We start from the raw sequence: 18,813 nt of genomic DNA, 5'->3' as shown, positions 1-18,813 counted from the left end.
CCCCAAACTGCCTGTGACATCTGTTGCTTACACAGTCTTCAGAAGGCAATGGTTTCTTGCTCTCTGAAAACATTATTATTCTCCCCCAGATGCATGTCAAAACTATACATATTTCTGTGATCCATGGAAAATCACAGTTGTCCCTCCCATAAAGTGTCTGCAACTTAACTTCCGCAGCACATTAAATTAATGGATCTATGCATATTCTAAGATCAGTTCCTATATTTTTGCTTTTTTTTTTTCTTGGTTTTTTTTTCCTCGCCACAAGGTAAGTATAATTTTGTAGGAACGGAATATAATGAGTAAGTTCACCGTGTGACCAAGAAGAACAAGAAGTAAATAAAATTATTCACAAATCACAACAAGCTTCCAAAATTATGACATTTAGAAATAATTTTTGATCTTTTTTAACTTGAATTATTTTCAAGATTTATTTTGCAAACCATGAGATCATAAGTTTTTTGACTCACTCCTCCCTAACGCCAGCTTCCACCAGAACAGCCACCCCTGACAAAACAAAACTTCATATCCTCGTGAAAGATTATTTGACTCCAGAAGACAGGCTTTAAGAAGAAGGCAAATACTGTATAATTAATGATAAAATCATACGAGCTGACAAGGCTGTATGCACGATCCTGAATCCACCACCTGTAGGACTTCAGCTTTTCCTACTTCTGCCAAACTTCCTTGGTGACAGCAAACAAATCCTCACCCCTTTTCCAAACACATTTATGGATAGTTGTGCCTTTACATTCCTCTGCTGGCTGATGTGACCACAGTCCACATGGAGTCTGAATCTAGACAAGTCAGCTCCACCACTAAGTTATTTGGATACACATTATGGAGACTTTCAGCATCACCCCAAATCCCCTGAAGGGGGTAATGGAGAACGTGGCTCTGCCTTTCCAGCTGCCCCAGAGCAACTCCTAGGAAAATATGAAATACAGCTGCAGCTGTAGGAGGTCACGGAAGAAAACTATGCTTAGTGGCAAAGTGGGTGATAGAATGTAACCGAACAGGACTGTCTTTTCCGGACAATCTGGCTGGTCTTCCAAATGTGGCTCTCTGCTCCTACCAGGATATGGAAAGAGACAAAGTATTTTAGTGCCTTTTGACACTTGGGGAACAGAGGAGTTCGTTCCTAAATCCTGCGGTGATGAGCTGAAAACTGTGACTTGCTCAGTTCTACAATATATTAAATTTTCTTTCTATTCTACCCCCCCGTGACCCAGCATTGGAGGTGGCTTTTTTAATTACTTAGGTATTTTGGTTTTGTTTAAAAGATTTTCAAGCTAGCTTTCCTTTGTTTGTTTTAAGGTTGGATGGCTGTGAAAATAAATTGCATATGATCATCTGAACAGAAACTGCTACTGCTGACATATTACAATATTACATGCATATTAAATTGCCCCTGCAATTTTACTATTAAATTGGCTATAATCCCCTAGTACTTATGCAGTTAAATGAATCTCCTCTTTGAATTGTATCAATCAAAATATCTTCAGAAACAACGTTCATCGAATTAAAGCCCACTTTTCCCTAAATTTTCCTAGATGTACATGGCACTGGCTGTGGCACATTCCACTGAAATGGCATGTCACTCATTTTTCCCCAAATTGAAAAGTATATCTCTCCTCTTTTATAAGCATGATTGGGTACTGGGAAACTGGAATTCTGAAACAACTAAACCAGCTTCTATACATGTTTCACTAAGAAGTACTCAACAGTATGAACCAATGGCATTTACTCTGTTCATGCTACCCAGTTACACAAAACAAATAAGCTGTGACTCAGATCTAAGGTCCTGCTTGGATCTAAAGATTTGTCAACCTAAGTGGCCCCAGAAATATTTTCTATTTGATTCTTGCCTCCAGCAATATTTCCTGTGTGATCCTTACCTATTGTACTCAAAAAGGTGAATGTTGCAAAAATATTGCAGCATGTAGATCATAAAGTAATAGGTCAACACAAATAAAAAAGGCCAAAAAATCTCTGGATTGAATGTTGTGTGACAGAAAAGGTTTCCCTTACTGCTGCTATTCTTTTGACTTGGGATCCACGGACTGTAAAGGAGTAGCACTTGTTCAGGAAGGAAGGAAGTGGGATACTGCTCACTGTACAACTACCTAAGATTACATACACGGAAACTAAGAAGCTGGGCAGGCAACTGTTTAGAGAAATAGCAGCAACTGATATGTTACTTAGCTGTCTTGCTGCATTCTTCCCCTGCACTCCATGAATTGCCATGCTGGTTGTCCATGGAGCAGGCTGCAGGCACCAACAGTTAGTATGAGATAAGGTGATTCTCCCCTGCCCCTGCTTCTCAAATCCTCCTAAGGCAACTGCCAACCAGTGCAGAAGGCATCCAGCCAGCTAAGCTCTCCTTAAACACAATATAGTGCTTGTGTCTGCAGCCAAATTATGCTGTGCTTCTCTTGGGCTTTGAGATGATATCCAGAAGGCAAAGTAGGGGAGCCCTCCTCAGCGGCAGAGTTGGTAACTCTTTATGAGAGCAGACTTAACTGGAAGACATTTTGGAGAATGGTGAACAATGCATGAAGTAACGTGGGAAAACCTGCAGATTCAATCAGGTTTAAACTCTAAACTCAAGGTGCTATTATTGGTAACCATGACCAGAATGCCCTAATTACATGATAAATAAGAATTCCCTCCTATCTGACAACACAGGATGAAAACTTCCACATCTGTCCTTGACCAAGGTATGCAGCTGCTCATAGCTCTGTATAAGGAATGAAAAGAGCATGCTGTATTCATGGAGATATTTGAGTCTAACCATCTCGTTAAATACCACTTTCCATCACTTGCAAAGTAAGTCCTAGAAATTGTCAGATGGATATTCAGTGTTGAGTTTTAGGTGAAGAAACAGGACTATTAACAAATGCTAACTGAGGTCTTATGGAATGCTTTTCCTGACTGGCAGAAAAGACTATGTTTGAAACTGAAATGAAGATGGAGGATGAATGGAAAAGGTTTCAAGACCAAGTGGCTAAGTAGGAGTAACTGGAAATGCCAGAGCTGCTATAGAGCAGCCAGAGATGCAACTGTTTATGTTATGAGATGATTTCCTGCCTTCTTTGACAGATGGGCAGGTTCCAGAACTATCTCACCCAACAAATGCTGAAGCATTTCAAACACCCATATCAGCTAGAAACAACTGAAAAGCCCAGTTTTCTTAAGCTTCCAAACCCCCCTTGGGAACAGAAGAAACTGAGACAAGAATTCAAAGTTTATGAGAAAGAAGGAAGTTTCCATATTATCTGATAATTTCTGATATGTGATTTTTTTGAGATTCCTTCAGGTTTATTAGATGAATTGAGATGAAGATTCATTTGGGGACTTTGAAAGAAGTATGTATTTAATCACAGGTATGCTAAATTATCAAACTCTTGCACTGAAAAGAAGCATTGGAATAATCTGGGGTCATGGTCAGACCTAGTAGGGAACAAGGACTGTATTTCTGTTTTGATGTTGTGAAGAGTGTATGATGGGCCTTGAAAATCTAGAAAATGGGAAGATTTCAGAACAGAATCTGGTGAGGGTCTGCAGTCCACAAGGTTAGCTGCAAATGCTGCACTTTGGCTCTGAGGGACTGGCTGACAGTGCAGAAGGCATCATCCAGAGCAGGAGAGAGGAATGGTGCAACTGTGGAGATGAGGCTAAACAATCTGCAGGTCTCTGTGGAGGTACTGGTATTCCCTGTCCCCAGAGAAGGGTACACGTGTCTGTTTGCAGGTTACTGCTTGGACACTAAGTAGAAGACGAAATGGCAGCATCAGCCTCAGGCAGCACTGGAAGTTGTAGTTTACTTTTGATGAGCCTGAAACAAATTGTTTGTTGCTCTTTTGCCTCATTGCGAAGTGTAAGAGTCCAATACTTAGTGACCGGGTAAGACAGGATACTGGGTTTGAAAAACAGAAGAGTGAAGAATTCATTGGAAACCGCCTTAGAGGATGAATAAGGAAAGAAGAACTGAGAAGCTGATGATCACTGTGTAGCAAGGTCAGGCTATAAAAGAATTCTGAGGGCTATGCTAACAACATGAAAAGAAACATTCCCATTTAAAATAAAAAGTAGCTGTTAATAATAAAAGAAAAAATATAAGTTAAAAAACAATGAAAAGACACTTACCCATTGACTAGCAAACTGGTTCATGTCACGGAAAACCAAAAGGAAAAATAAAGATGACAGGGTAGAACAGGAAAATGATGAATGTCTCATCGAATTGGGGGGTGGGAAAAAAAGACAACAATTACATTGAATATGCTAACTTAAAAAAGATGAGTCAATAAAATGAAAGCACAGTAAGAAACGGAAAAATCAACAGAAACAATATGACCAAATAATGTAAACATGAAATTGCCCAAAGCAGACATATTTTGTTGCCAAATTCTGTCAAATGGTTTCACTCTCTCCAAAACCAAATCCAACAAAGTTACACTGCTAACGCGTTAGCACAGCAAGACCAGTTTTAATTTTACACTGGTAGTCTCACCCATCTATGTAGTATGCCCTTTTCACTTCACAGATTATTCCTGCTGAGAATGACAACATGGGAAGGACAGTGGTCAGTGAAGTCTACATATCCTTCAAAAGCACAGCAGTGCTCCACTGTGGAGTATCTACAGTCCTGACAAAATGGTCCCTGTCTTGGAGACCAAATAAAAAAATCCCATTAAATTACCTGGTTCTTTCTTTCCTCTGTTTTCAGCATGTACATAGACATGAATGCTGGGTATATGAGCCATTTGAAACCTAACCTTACTCATTTAAAACATGGCTGCAAAGGACAATGTTTTGTCTCTATTTTACTATCACAAGAGTCCTGAAGTGGGCTATTTCTCTTCTGCAACCTAGGAAAAATTCCAAGAGGGGCTGCGAGTCAAGAAATCCTCTGAATGTTCAACAGACTCACAGGTCACAGCAAATAAATTACAGAAGCACTCTGTGTCTTCTCTGATGGAAGATGAGGGACTGTGCCTTGCATGATGCTTCTGAGGAGCAGTCTACATACCCCTGTACAAACACTATGTGACACATTTCAGCTAGTTTGAAATTAATCTACTGTCTGCAGTGTGAGATGATTCAGATTAACTGATCATAGGAATTAAACATACAGCATTTCACTTACCTCTTGCCCCCCATCCAGTATGCAGAGTTTAGCTGTCTGTTTTTTGGCATCAACTAAGACATTAAACATTGTGCACAGAGATGAAGGGATACGCAAGTCCGTTGATTTGTTTGTCTTTTGCAGCTTGAGTTCAAATGCAATTCTTGTTCTGTTTATTAAAACACAATTCATAATATGAATTTCTCTGATAATTCTGAACAACCAGTGTAAAAATGTATAAACCTTATTAAACATGTTGGCTTAACAATGTACATGCATGCGAGAACATCTTACAAATACAATTCTTTAAGTGCAGAATATCCGCTCATTCCATAAACAATTGCACTGGTGGTAATCTCAAGGTTCTGCACTGCTCCAGCTAATTCAGTTGAATAATAAAAGCATTATTCTCTTGCCTAGTAGCTAACAATATGCTTCCTTGTATGATGACTAAGAACAATTTAAAACAATGAAAATACCTCATAATTTTCAGCTCTTCTATGTTAAAATACAGTTCATCACATCAAATAATTGTTTCTAGAAATATAAATAAAAAAATCCTCTTCTGGATTTAACAGAAAAGAGAATTTTATTAAAGACAAGGAGTCTATCATTAAGCAAGTATTAATATTTACATTAAAAAGTAAGATGTATCAGGAGATACATAATACAAAACCCCTAATTTTTTTCTCACACCAGTGTAAATAAGGAGCAATGTCACTGAAATAAATTATAATAGTTCAGAAGACGTAAATATAAAAGTAATTTTTTATTTTCACCCTTATTTTTAAATATGGATAACAGAAGCTGACACAATATTTTAAGAAGATGGGAACAGAAGCATCCTATTGGAAAGTCTTATAGATCATATTAGTATCAGAATAACAGTTATAATAGAACAGTTCCATCATTCTTTTCCAAGTTTCTATTGTCTAATACAATCCGTTCTATGGATACAATTTACTTGTTTTGTTACCTGACACATGGTATCTTTGACCACACTAAACATACCTAGTGTATTCATGCCAGTATATTATGTATTCACTCTAAAATATTAATACATTTTATGTGTTGACACTAGGATGATTCTGTAATATTAATTAAACCTTCATTTATTGCCACCAGCATCTTATTCGCTGCAAAAGAAAGCAGCAAAGATGTCAGGATTGGTATCACAGACCAAAACCCGATCCATAAGGAATTCTTTTTTAATGACTCTGTGTTAATAATTCTGTTCTCAGCTTCTGGTTGTGATCCTGGCAATGAGCCATTTTTAGCCTATTTCGTTTATGCCATTAAAATCCACACAGCCAAATCTGTATGGTGCAAATTTTTTAGATAATGACAACACATGGCATTAGATTTATTGCCTAGGAGAAATGCAAGTATTTGTATTGACACAATTGCCTTTCCCACATTAATCTGTAATAATCTTTTAAAAAGACATAAGATGAATTTGAAAAGATTAATTTTTCAATAAATTATTTTAACTAGTACTAATTATATACATCTTTGTATTTTAGTCCTGTTGATAAAAGTCCTAGTGTAAAGAATTTTTCATTTTTTTCAGGCTCAAGATCAATATAATCAATATATTACTGCATCTCAGTGCTACTCCTTTTACATTTTTTTCAGATTGAGATTATGCTGATAGTCTTCCAGTCCTTTGAGATGTCACCATTTTTCTAAGTTTGTTAAGATATTTGTAGTTGACCGAGCTCCTCTGCCAAATTCTTTAGAACAGATACATGATTTCAATTCTAGTAAATATTCTCATATCTTCCTTTGTTACAGAACTTAAAACTTTTATTCCATTCACTGTATCATCAGCCTTCCAAAATCAAATAGAATTGTTTGTGAAATGCTTCTACTTTTTTACCATGATTTCATCACTGTAGCTCTAGCAACAGGTTCATATACTAAGCCTGAGGTTCTCATTGTTCCTACTTAACAGAAAATAATAAAATACCGTGTCATCAGATTTAACCTTATTGGATGTTAAAGATTCTCTGTTTCTTTAGCCTTCCTTATCAATTTTGTATATTTTATGATTGACACTATTAAATTGCCTACAACCTTTATTTTTTCCCCATTCTTCTATATATTTTTTATATATAGATAAAAATCTATATATAGGATTTTTATGTGTCCAGACTAAGCTTTCTCTGTATGTGGGATCATGGCTTCTGAACCACCTCATAGGAGATCCCTGCCATTTTCTAGTATACAGATACTTCTTCTAAACTCAATGATATGTACTGAAAGCTATGGCAGAGACCTTCTTAGATCACCTATACTTAATTTAAACTATAATTATAAGATACAGCTCAAGAAAAGAACAGCAGCATTGTTTTCTACAATTTCCAGAAGCTTGGCAATATAAAATCTAGTTTCAGTTAGATGACTTACAGATAGCCTTTTCTTGTTTATCATGTAAATGCAGAAATGCTGTATACTCTTTAGTTTGTAATATATTTCTTAGAGACAGTACTCTGATGACAAGTAGTGTTATTAACTGAACGTAAGGAATAATATAGTAGTGAAGGGAAATGTATAAAAAGGAAAAGGACTTCTTCTAGCAGAATTCTGAGATTTGTTAATATTTGCCACAGATATGGCATAGAAAAGAGATTTGGTTTATTCACTTCCAATGGTCTATTCACAACATGTGTAGAAATTCTGCTTGGTGTTTACTAGATGTTTCCAAATTGCTGACTGCCAGATGCTGGGAAATACACACCAGTCATGATCTCCTTACAATTGCCCTGAATTCTATGACAGGATTCTGGTACAGAAGTACCTCTGCGAACCAGTATGGCTGTTCCTATATTAATTTTCAAATCTCTCCCAATTTTTAATTGATCATTTCAACTGTACCTTTTAACGCAGGCTTCTATCATGTCAGTGGCCATGAGTTTAAGTCTCTGTTCTAAATGGTGGGCAAATTCTGGTTCTGGCCAGTGAAGATCAAAAACAAACATCTGCAGAGCATCCAGTTTCCAGAAAAGATCTTCTGATGTAGCTGAGCCATTGCTATAAGAAACAAAAGAAAACAAAGTCCCCAAGAAGCAGAAGATAAATGTATGGATGTCTATCCCAGTTGCCACAGAATTATTTAAGGTTTTGTTATCATACCATCTTCCTCGTTCACTTCACTGTATCTCATTGCACAGTTGCTCTTAGTCCAAGAATGTGAAAATGGTCATGGGAAATTTAAAATAATTCTCATTAGGGTGAAAAAAGTAAAGTTTTCTCATCTGTTTGCTGAGAAATATGACAGGCTACAGAGGTAGATGGGATGTTGGGGAACATGGAAAATGAAGTAGCTAAAATTTCAGATCAAGACAGGAAAAATAAAGGCTACAGGAATTAGTAATCAGTAAGGATCTTTTCAAAACAGTGATGACTTTTCACCTATGTTTTCTAGCCTTCATAACTCTGGTAGATAAGCCTACCAAAGAAATTAAGATGCTAGTAGAAATACTGTAAAAGAAACACCCAGACAAATAGTCCCTTTATAAATGCTCCTTAATTCTGAGGGAGTAACATCAGATCCCAGTGGAAAAAAGAAATAGAAACTATTTAAATAAATTTGTGCACGAAAAAAACCAGGGGATTAATATGGCTCTATGTCATCTCAGATTGCACACATAATTTTAATGTAATTCCTCCACTCTGAACCAATTTCTAAATTTAAAGATGTTTGCTTGTGATGATACAACAATTTAAGGCTAATCCTAGCAGTAACTACAGTTACACTTCCACTGTCATCGCAGATTAATTACATTTTCATGATGCGTTGTATTGCAATGCCTGGGTTATTGGTTAAGGACAGTTATACTAGGCAGCATGGCATTCCAGGATGTTAGTGACACAATCAACCAGAACAGCCTGGCAGTCCCAATTCAGATAGAATTAGTCTTCTGCCTCATGACAAAAGAACATAATTATCAAAGTGTTAAGTGACCCCAGCTCTCATGGAAGGAGTCAGTGAGTGCTGAGCATGCTCAGGACAGAGCAGGGTCAGATTAAAAAAGAAGCAAAAAAGATAGAAAGGACCTCCAATATCTGACCACCTAATGCAGCTCTTGGACAGCAGCACCACCACTGGTTCACGCCAGCTTAGCCGAAGCAGCGGGTGGTGAAGTGAAGCAAAGCACAGCTCATGTTCAGGGCTCTGAAGCGGCAGCATGGATGCAGCAGGAGCACTGCTTCGTTCTCACAGCATCCCACCACCTTCCAGACCCACCCAACTGCCCAACTGCCCCCTGCCCCGCTGCCTTAATGCTACCATGACTTCAGAGCCATCGCTATCTTCTGCAGTGCTGCCTCGGAGATGAAATGGGCTGCTGAGCCAGGCAAAGGAGGCAGCCAGCAAGGGCTCGGCAGTGGGTGACAAGCTGGGAGCATGGTCACCTGCCTAAGGAAAAGGCTGGCTCCAAGCGACCGACCCTGACATTGGCTTTGGTTTTAAATAGCACAAGTCTTGATATCTTCACTGTGCATAGCAGGATATTCCACAGCTTTACACAGGCTTTTTTTGATATCATGCGTATTTCCCCCACTTATTTTTAACGGTAACTGTTAATTTTGCATTGTATTGTGCTCCTGAAAGAAAACAACAGAAATGGGAAAAAGGCCCATGGGACTTCCTAAGGTTACAACTTGCACAGGGATGTTACCTGCTAAGGTTGGACCTGACTAGGGAGCTCTTCCATACACTGCTAAGTTTAATTAAGAAATAGAAATAACAAACCATAACAATTTCTCAGGAAGTTTAAAATCCTGTTAGACTGTTTCTTAAGTTATATGATAAGCAAGTATTGAAGATTTCATTACATATGCTGTGTACACTGGCAGTGAGTGAAGTTGTAGATGCTATGTTATACTCATTATTTGATCCAAAAAAGACTAAGTCCATTTTTGAGATGACTCCGGTAAAAGAAGACAAATTATGTAGGGACAGAAATAGGGACAATCTCAGTATATGTATTACAGTTGATAACACATATTTTGTAGAAAACAAACTATACTTTCTCAAGAAACAGAACTACCATTTTTCATCCTAAGATCATACAATTTAACAATTTTTTATTCTTCCATAGTTTTTTCTTTTTCACCTAATGGAATTCCAAATGAAATTCTTTAGGATTCAGGAGGACTAATGTGCTCTCAATAACATCAATGTATTCTTATGCACGTTCACTCCCTGGTAGCCACTTAATTTGGTTTCATTAGACTACCAAATAAAGTTCCACAATTATAATAAATGTAATAATAGACACAGGTTCATGAAACGCTAATTTGTTCCGTGAGAAACACTAATTCATTCATTCTCTTTTCATATCATTTTGAGCTCCCATTCTTCAATTTTTTTATTCAGCATTGTCCAATGGCATTTGAATTGGACTAACATTATACTAATAAGATGGGGAAGGAAAATAAAGTGTTACAACAGTAACTATTTGTTCCTAGTTCACACATCCGGATACAAATGTCTGATTTGTTTGTTAAATGCTGCAGAAAACTGATTTCAATCACCTTCTTACTGCTACTTGTAGCACATACTGGTTTTATTTGCCTTTTAGGATTTCTCTGGCCCTTATTCAGTAAAAGCATTAGAAATAGTATTAATCATCAGTACATACCTCAATACCATTTACTGGCAAATCCTATGGATTTGCTTTTGCTACTAGGAGCTGATTCTGTCACTGCAGGGTTTAATACTCCATAAAGTGTAACATGAAGAACCAAACTCAGTTTTTACCACCTCCTGGCAACAGGAGGAATTCCTGCAATCGAATCAAACCACCAAAGCATTTGAATCTACATCCATAATTCCAGAACCATTTTTTTTGGTGGGGAGACAGGACACATTCTTGGCTATCAAAAAGCTTTCATTTGCACATATAAAGCTACCTCATTCTAATCAATGGAATAATATTGCTCTACCAGGAAACTGATCTGGTACTTTCTTTAAAAACTATATTCAATGCAGTTGTCTATATTTTTAAAATAAAGCACAAACATCACTGTTTTGCTCGTCAAAATTTAAGCTTTCAGCCCTAGTTCTTTGTGCAAAAGGTATTATCTAGTTGTCTACTCTTTTTAATGAGGACACAGCAGTAAGAGAAGGTTTCCAGTGATTAAAACAGGCAAATATTAAGCACATCCTATTTTTTTTTTAATGTCAATTTAACTTTGTATTTAGTCACATTTTGACTAGCAGACTGGACCAGGTATCTCCAGAGGTCCATTTTAACCTAAATTATCTTACGTCTTTATGTCTTGCATCATACTGAACACAGCAAATGTCTAAGACATAATGCTTCCCCAAGACCCTGCAGAATATTAAACTTAAGAACTGGATATAGCCTCCTAAGCAATTCACTTATTCACCAGCAGCTGAGAGGCAGCTTCCCACTAGGATCGCCAGCTACCTAAACAGAATCAATTAGTCAAACAGTCCACTAAAACACATTGGCTGCAAGATAAGCACACACATGACTCCAGAGTAGATGTAAAATATATAATTTCTTGCCTAGATGTGAAACTCCATAGGGTGGCTTGGGATATGAAAATATAGGAGAAATATTAAGTATCTAAGGATGTTTCTCAATCAATCACAAGATTCAAAAGCAGTTGGCTTCCATTCTTGTAGAATTTACCAAGTGCAATGAGGGCAATATTAGAAATTATTGCAATTATCTTTTTTTTTTAAGGTTAATACTGACTTACTACACACTAGTGTTTTGTGAGGACTGTTTACAAAGCGGGGCACCTGATCTATGTCCTTTGTGAGCCCCCATCTTGTGAACTCTAGCTCTGCTTTCTTTATGTTGCCTCAAGATGTATATTCAAGGCTCAGAAAGTCAACTGAGAATTTCTTCAACAGAAAAGGATTTTCAATAATTACACACTCAGTGGCGCCTAGCCCCATCTCTCTCTTAGCCCCATCTCTCTCTTTTCCACTAGCAGATAAGGGGAAAGGACGGAGCAGAATTCTGACAAGTAACAGCTAGTATATGGTCCTTCAAAGACACTGGGGATGGAGTTACCTCACGGTTACCTTACTTAGTTCAAGAGTGAGGCAACCTGAGGATCAAGCAACAAAACCATGTTTCTTGAGTCTTCTTTCTTCTTGCGTGTTGGCATTTTTGGAAGAAAATAAATTTGGCCCACAATATACATTCATCTTGCAGAACGCTCAATAGGAACCAGCTAGATTCAAACCTTCTTATTCCACAGAAAGCAGGTCAGATAAATTTCATTATTTCATCAGTCCTATGGCTATACTTTTAAATATCCATCCTTAAAAACACAAAGCATGGCCTCCTACCACTTTACTGCAGGCAAGCACTATGACAGGAATGTATGTGGCACTACAGATGCAACCCCCGAAACAGTGCTGAAACGTGGCCTCCTGGCTTATTCGGCATGCACAAACATACAGAGGGGTCCAGCACAAGAGCTCAGGCACATTCAGACCAGATCCCTTCATATCGTAATCAGAGCACTGTGACTGCTCCAGCTGATCCCTCTTGCCACTCATTATAGCTGAGCTATAGCAGGAAGAACATACTCGACACATTTCTTTTGATGTTGCCTGTTCTGGTTGGAAGACAGGACAGGACCATTCTCCGGCAAGCATGTATCGTATTGCATGTTCCCCCAGCCTTCAGTTTTGCTGACTCTGATGTTCTAGACTGGTACCAGATAACAACAGACAACCTGTATCTACAATATTTTTGGTCAGTGAATCTCTGTCATTTCTGCACTGAAAATAATAATGTATAAATTAAATCATAATCAATTAAAATTACCCACAAAATTAACTTAAAAACCAGGTCCAGAAGAGGTAGAGAAATCACATTTAAAATATGAAATGGAACAAAACCGCAGTTTAAAGTGGTACATTTGAATTAATGAATAAATAAGGAAGAAACCCCCTCATTCTGGCTGATTAGAAGCTTTTACAGAATATTCAAACTTTTTTGCTCTTCAGGGATGCCATCTTCAACCAAATGGAACAGTAATCCACAGTGCTCTGCATGTCTAGCCAAGGTGTCCTCTGAGTTGCCCTCTCCTGAGACCAATCAAGAAAAACAGACTACTAATAACACTTTCCCCTCTTCATATCTCCCTTTCCAATGCCCAATAATAAAAGGTTAAGCCAAAACAACTGAAAATGTAGTAATGATCTTCCTAAGTGCTGTTATAAGCAGCATATATGTACTGCTCCAAAATATGTGATCAAGGAAATAAAAAAAGCAGCAGTTAATTAAAAAATATAAACAATCTTCTCTAGTAATGTTCACATGGATCACAGCAACTTTTAAGTCAAAGAGGGGAAAATCTATTTTCATCAACAAAGCACACAAAGAAATGCCTACCTACGAATATATTTTCACCTCTTTTCAGCAAAAGTTCTTAGCTAGGCACATAACAGCTCTGTTGAATATGAATGGACTTAAACATGAACGTAACAGCATGAACATAAACATCAGCAAAGTTTGGAGCACATGGAATCTCTTCCTATTATAGGCAAAATAGACACAGGACTTGTCATTCTTGCTAAACATTTAACTATAACTCGGTTGGCACACAGACTACTTTTTCTCATCCTTTTTGCCTGTAGACTCTTCCTCGTGTAATTCAAATTGATAACGATTAATTGGGCAAAATCATCACTTTCAAAGAGAAAGAAGTCCAGTGCAACTTAGTGACATACGTAGTCATCTACTTGCCAAAGCATCAGCTGTGTGGCCAGGAGGAGGGAGGACACTGGACTGGGAGAGAAAGACCTGAGGGAGTCAGTGGAAAGAAAGAGCCACCTGTGATGACTGACAAGGGAGGACCTGCGCTCCTGAGCAGAAGCTCCTTAGGTGCTTCTGCTGAGTCTATGTACAGTACAATATGCCATTCTACTCCATTTAAGGTGGATGTTCATAACACCAAAAGGGAAAACCGACAGGAAACGCTCGGTTTTGCTTAACAAGTATTGGAGCCTAGGTATCTGGTTACTACCCATTGGTGAATTTAACTAGAAAGAGGAAGCTTTGTTCTTCCTGAAGGGGATGGGATGGGAGAAGTGAGGGAAATGAAACTCTCTTCCTTTCTTTCATATAATGGTGAAAGTAAACCACTTCCTTTGCCAGGTGCTGAAACACCGTAACCAGCAGGAAAGAGGAAACTCATTAGCTTGGAAGGAGGAATAACTGGCTTGCAGAGCCTTCGCTTTTATTTTTTGATCCAAACATGGCCATTCTGAGAAGTTACTTGGCTCTTCAGTAGGGTGTAGGTAGGCTGATTCTCAAAATACTACCTGAATTCCACAGTATTAGGTGACAATACTACTTGCAATCTTGAATGTTAAATTATACACAATTCATAAAACACAACTTCAAAGCTCTATGTTTAGGGAAAAAGAACACAAAGAGGCGCCTACAATGGAGCCAGCGCCTTGGCAGACCTCTTCTCAAATGCTGTGCTGGATGGCTGAAAGGGGGTGATGACCTTACAAAGGCCACACTGCAGTGGGGACACCGCTTTTCCCCACTTCTCTTGAGAAGCAGCAGAGCGACAGCTACTGCTGGGAAGTGCTTACAGCACATGTCAACCTCAGTGTTCACTGAATGCTCTGAAAACCTCCCTGATTAGTTTAGGATGCTGTGTATACTTTGCTATACACACCATGAACCTTAATACCAGAAGATGTGTAAGGCAATGAGCCGATGGTTGAATTTCATTATACTCGCACATTATTGCTACACCAAAACCTTCATTTACAAAATATCTACCACTATAATCCTCCAACCAAAATCTGTATATATTACATATTAATTCTAATTTCAATACTCAAACCACATGAATTTTAATATGTACAACTTATTTTTACTGGATGGGGCTGCTAGAATACAGACTGTAAGAAGACCACATCTAAGCTTGTAACAACTATTAACTCTGAAAGCTGTTCTTTAAAAAAAGTAATCCCTGAAAGCATGGGAATAATAGAAAGGAATCTGGGGTAGCAGAAGACCAATTAGTTTGTATTCAAAGCTGAAACGACTTGCATAAACACACCAGAAGAAACCTAGCATTATCCTAGTAAACACGAAAGTACCAAAGCCAAGGATTAAGAAGAATTTTGTCAATTTTTAGGGGAATTAGCAGCAGAGTAACAATCATAATACTCAACAGAGAAGTGCCAGAAGTCTGGCAGAGCACCGAGTATCAACTCCCTTTTTTACAAGGAGTCGCATGGAAAAGACAAGGTGTAATGGGTACAAGTTACTCCTGGGGAGATTCCAATTGGACACAGGAGGAAATTTTTTCACAGTAAGAACAACCAGCCATTGGAATAATCTTCCCAGGGAACTGGTGGATTCCCCAACATTGGACACTTTCAAGATTCAGCTGGACAGGGTGCTGGGCCATCCTATCTAGACCGTGTTTTTGCCAAGAAAGGTCAGACCAGATGATCCTTGAGGTCTGTTCCAACCTGGTATTCTATGATTCTATGAACTCTTGCAGTAAATGGACCTCAGTATTTCTTAGGAGTTTTAACTCTGTCATAAAGCTTGAGAAGACACTTGGCTTAAAATTGTATTCTCAAATTGCATCTTAAATGTGTGGGTTTTTGAAGTCTTTCACATTCATCCTTTCCTAATACAACTAAAGTAAGTTCTCTTAGAGCCTTTCTCTAATGCATATGAATGTGCTGTCACACAGAAGCCTGGCCTGTAACTATGGGTATATTCCCACATGTCAGGCCATGTCTACTCTATTTTTTTAATTTTTATTTTAAGATAAAAGCACTGAAGTGTTGGGAAAAACCAAAAAGAAATACATATGTTTTCAAACAGACAAAGAAATGGATGTACTTCTATTCTGGGTACTTATTAACCTTTTACTGTTTTTGTGTAACATGGATATTTAATCTAATGACAATATTTGCAATCAATGATTTTCAGAACCAATATACAATGAGTTCAAACCCATGCAAAAATATGATGGGCTGCCTCACTTTAAAAAAACCATGGTCTAAAACTAATTATCTAAAAGTTCCCCACTCCTTATTAATTCAGAAGAGTCATTAGGTCTTTTAGGGTATTAAATACCATTTGTATCATAACAGACCTTCGCCAAGTTGATTTTGTAAGTTACCAGGTTTAAGACTGCCACATTTTAAAGCGCAACTCATTAAAAGTCCATGCTTGGCTCGATCCCAAGAAACAGTAATTTCCAACTAAGAGATCATAAACACCATGCAATCCAAATACAGCTGCACAGAACACTAGCAAGGCCATGCAGAGCTGACATACAGTCAGAAGGTTATTGAAGAATACACACGTGGAGTCATACAAAGAAGTCATCCAGGTTGGTGTAGTAAAGCTAGGTATTTGTGGAAGATTAAGAGTCAAACTTGGAACTTTTGGAAGAGCTACATTAGGAAGACTGTTGGTGATGCTCCTGTGAAGAAATAAACAATGTAGGAATACAATAAAAAATAGAATATTTAGAGGACAACGGGGGAGAACACCTGATCAGACAGAAAGGCAGGTGCTTTGTTCAGATCTTGTAGAAAGCACTTACTTGACAGGTTGCCATGACTCTTGTTCAAGACCTCTGTGAATGGACTGGGCAATTGATGATTCCATGAGATCGATGTAGCGGATGACCATGGGAACAAAAATTTCTTGCAAGTGCTTGTGAAACTTTCCATTGCACAAAAATGCTTTAAAAACAAACAAAACACAAATAAAAAATGTCAGGTCTCTCCCTACTTTATATTGCTATAGGAAAATGTATCCTTTAGAATGTTTTAGCGCACAAAAGCATTATAACAACAAGATCTGCCCTGTATAGGATATACAGTTCACAAAAGATAACCACCACCATAATCCTATTTTTTCCCATCCTGACATGTGCACAGACCTCATCAAGAGCCCCATGAATGAAAATACCTCCCAGCCACTCTGTGTTCATGTGAAACAGCCTCAGCAGCCAAGCTTGCCTTTCCTCTGCCCCCTTAACTGTCCTGCAAAATTTTCAAGGAAGCTAACTCTATACTCCCCTTCTGGAAGTTTGCTAATTTTTCTGTCATGATTACCTCCAATTTTACAGCAATTTTAGTTTAACAATTATTTAAAGGAAATCCGGAAAACTCGTTGCCTAAAGAGCTTAGGAAAACTGACAACATGTCACACAGCTAGAGGTGTTCTGTTGCTTTTCAAAATAATGGAGTTGACTGGTGAGCATGCTACAAGCATGAAGCATATTATGCAAGAAAAGTAGAGTAGCTATAAGCAGTAGAAAATTACCTGCTTCACAGATGGGATTTACTGCATGAAAAACTGTATACACAATGCAAACTGAAGATGCTTAAAATCTGAAAATTAGTTTGTTACTGTACTCTCTGTGTCCTCTTAGCAAATCCTGACTCAGCACACTAATGCCCTGTCTCACCAAGTTTTGAATGTGCTCTGTTCACCCATCAATCCAGTGCTACTATTAGGACCTATAAGAATATTCCCATGTATACTTGGAAATCATACAGGGAAGCCGAGCCACAGAAAGAGATTTTCCTAATTTTGGTAGCCCTCTTTTTCTCCCACCCATATTCTATTGTTTTCAGTTCTCTTGTGGGTTTCTCCTCCCACCTATTCCTGCATCCAGGCTCCTCATTTGATTTGAATGGGTACCACAACTGCATTTTGAGAAGGCTTCCTCCTCTTTCTCAGAAGAAAAGTCTGGCTCAAAACCCTGGAAACCATCTCACAAAATTACAGTCCCTCTTGTTCCACTACTGATACAACTCCATATAAAACATATAAAAATAATTTCTGTAACTTCCAGAAACTCCTTTGCCTTCCATTCCTGAATGATGTCCACTACAAACTGAACCTGAGAGATGGAGGCTATGGGGAAAATGTGTCATCCAGATTCAGTTCCCTGTTGCTGCTTGTATTGCAAGGAAGTGCTTTTGTTGCTGAATGTCTGCACTCTAACACTTTTTTTTTGTTCTTTCTTTTTTGTTCTTTCTTGAATACAGTGATCTGAAAGCAAGAACTATTTTCTTGAAAATGTCCTTGTACAGCAATAGAAAATTATGTACCAGTCACTTTTACCTAAGGAGGCAATACCAATGTGATCAGCGCTCTCTGGTTTTATTCACCTGCCTCTTTCTTGCTAAGAATTTTGAAACTTTAAGCTAATTCCAACCACATTACACACAGGGGTAGAGATATCAGGTAGGTGAAGTTTCATAAAAACAGGCAGCTAGGCAGCATGCAGACATTACTAGGGTTTCCACTGAGAAAAAGGCAGCGAGCAGCACAGGCTCATCTCTTATTAAACACTTGAGAATCCACCCTTGGGAGCACCTGTGAGTCCATTACAAACATGCTCCATTATTTACACTGCTCCTAGAATTATCTGTTAACTAGCTAGTTCTGGCATAATTATTTGTATATCAGTCACTCAAAACGGTGCTTTTTTTTCTGTATTTATATATCTTAAAACTGCAGCATCTGTGATCAGCAAGAATAATAGCAACTGAGAAGGATCTGGATATTACACAAAGGTTTCACAGTAAACAGCTGATGAAGTTTGCCTTTGAGAAACAAAAGGTGGCTGGTATCAAGGTACCTATTAGGCTGATTTTTCAAGGCAACTTTGAGCTT

The 18,813-nt window shown here is 38.1% G+C and overlaps 1 protein-coding gene across 1 annotated transcript in view; it reads right to left on the bottom strand.

The window, feature by feature from the left end:
* CADPS2 (calcium dependent secretion activator 2) overlaps positions 1 to 18,813 on the bottom strand; it is a 323,439-nt gene that overhangs the window by 38,303 nt on the left and 266,323 nt on the right. Inside the window, exons 19-22 of the mRNA XM_037389390.1 lie at positions 16,724 to 16,865; positions 8,006 to 8,161; positions 5,150 to 5,297; positions 4,150 to 4,164 (exon numbers count right to left, since the gene is read on the bottom strand). Coding sequence (XP_037245287.1) covers positions 4,150 to 4,164; positions 5,150 to 5,297; positions 8,006 to 8,161; positions 16,724 to 16,865 — 461 coding nt within the window. The remainder of the gene's footprint in view (positions 1 to 4,149; positions 4,165 to 5,149; positions 5,298 to 8,005; positions 8,162 to 16,723; positions 16,866 to 18,813) is intronic.

The sequence above is a fragment of the Falco rusticolus genome, chromosome 5 (assembly GCF_015220075.1).
Source record: "Falco rusticolus isolate bFalRus1 chromosome 5, bFalRus1.pri, whole genome shotgun sequence".
In the NCBI taxonomy this organism is placed as follows: Eukaryota; Metazoa; Chordata; class Aves; order Falconiformes; family Falconidae; genus Falco; species Falco rusticolus.
The sequence above is the reverse complement of the archived record's forward strand: the minus strand, read 5'-3'. Positions and strand labels throughout refer to the sequence as shown.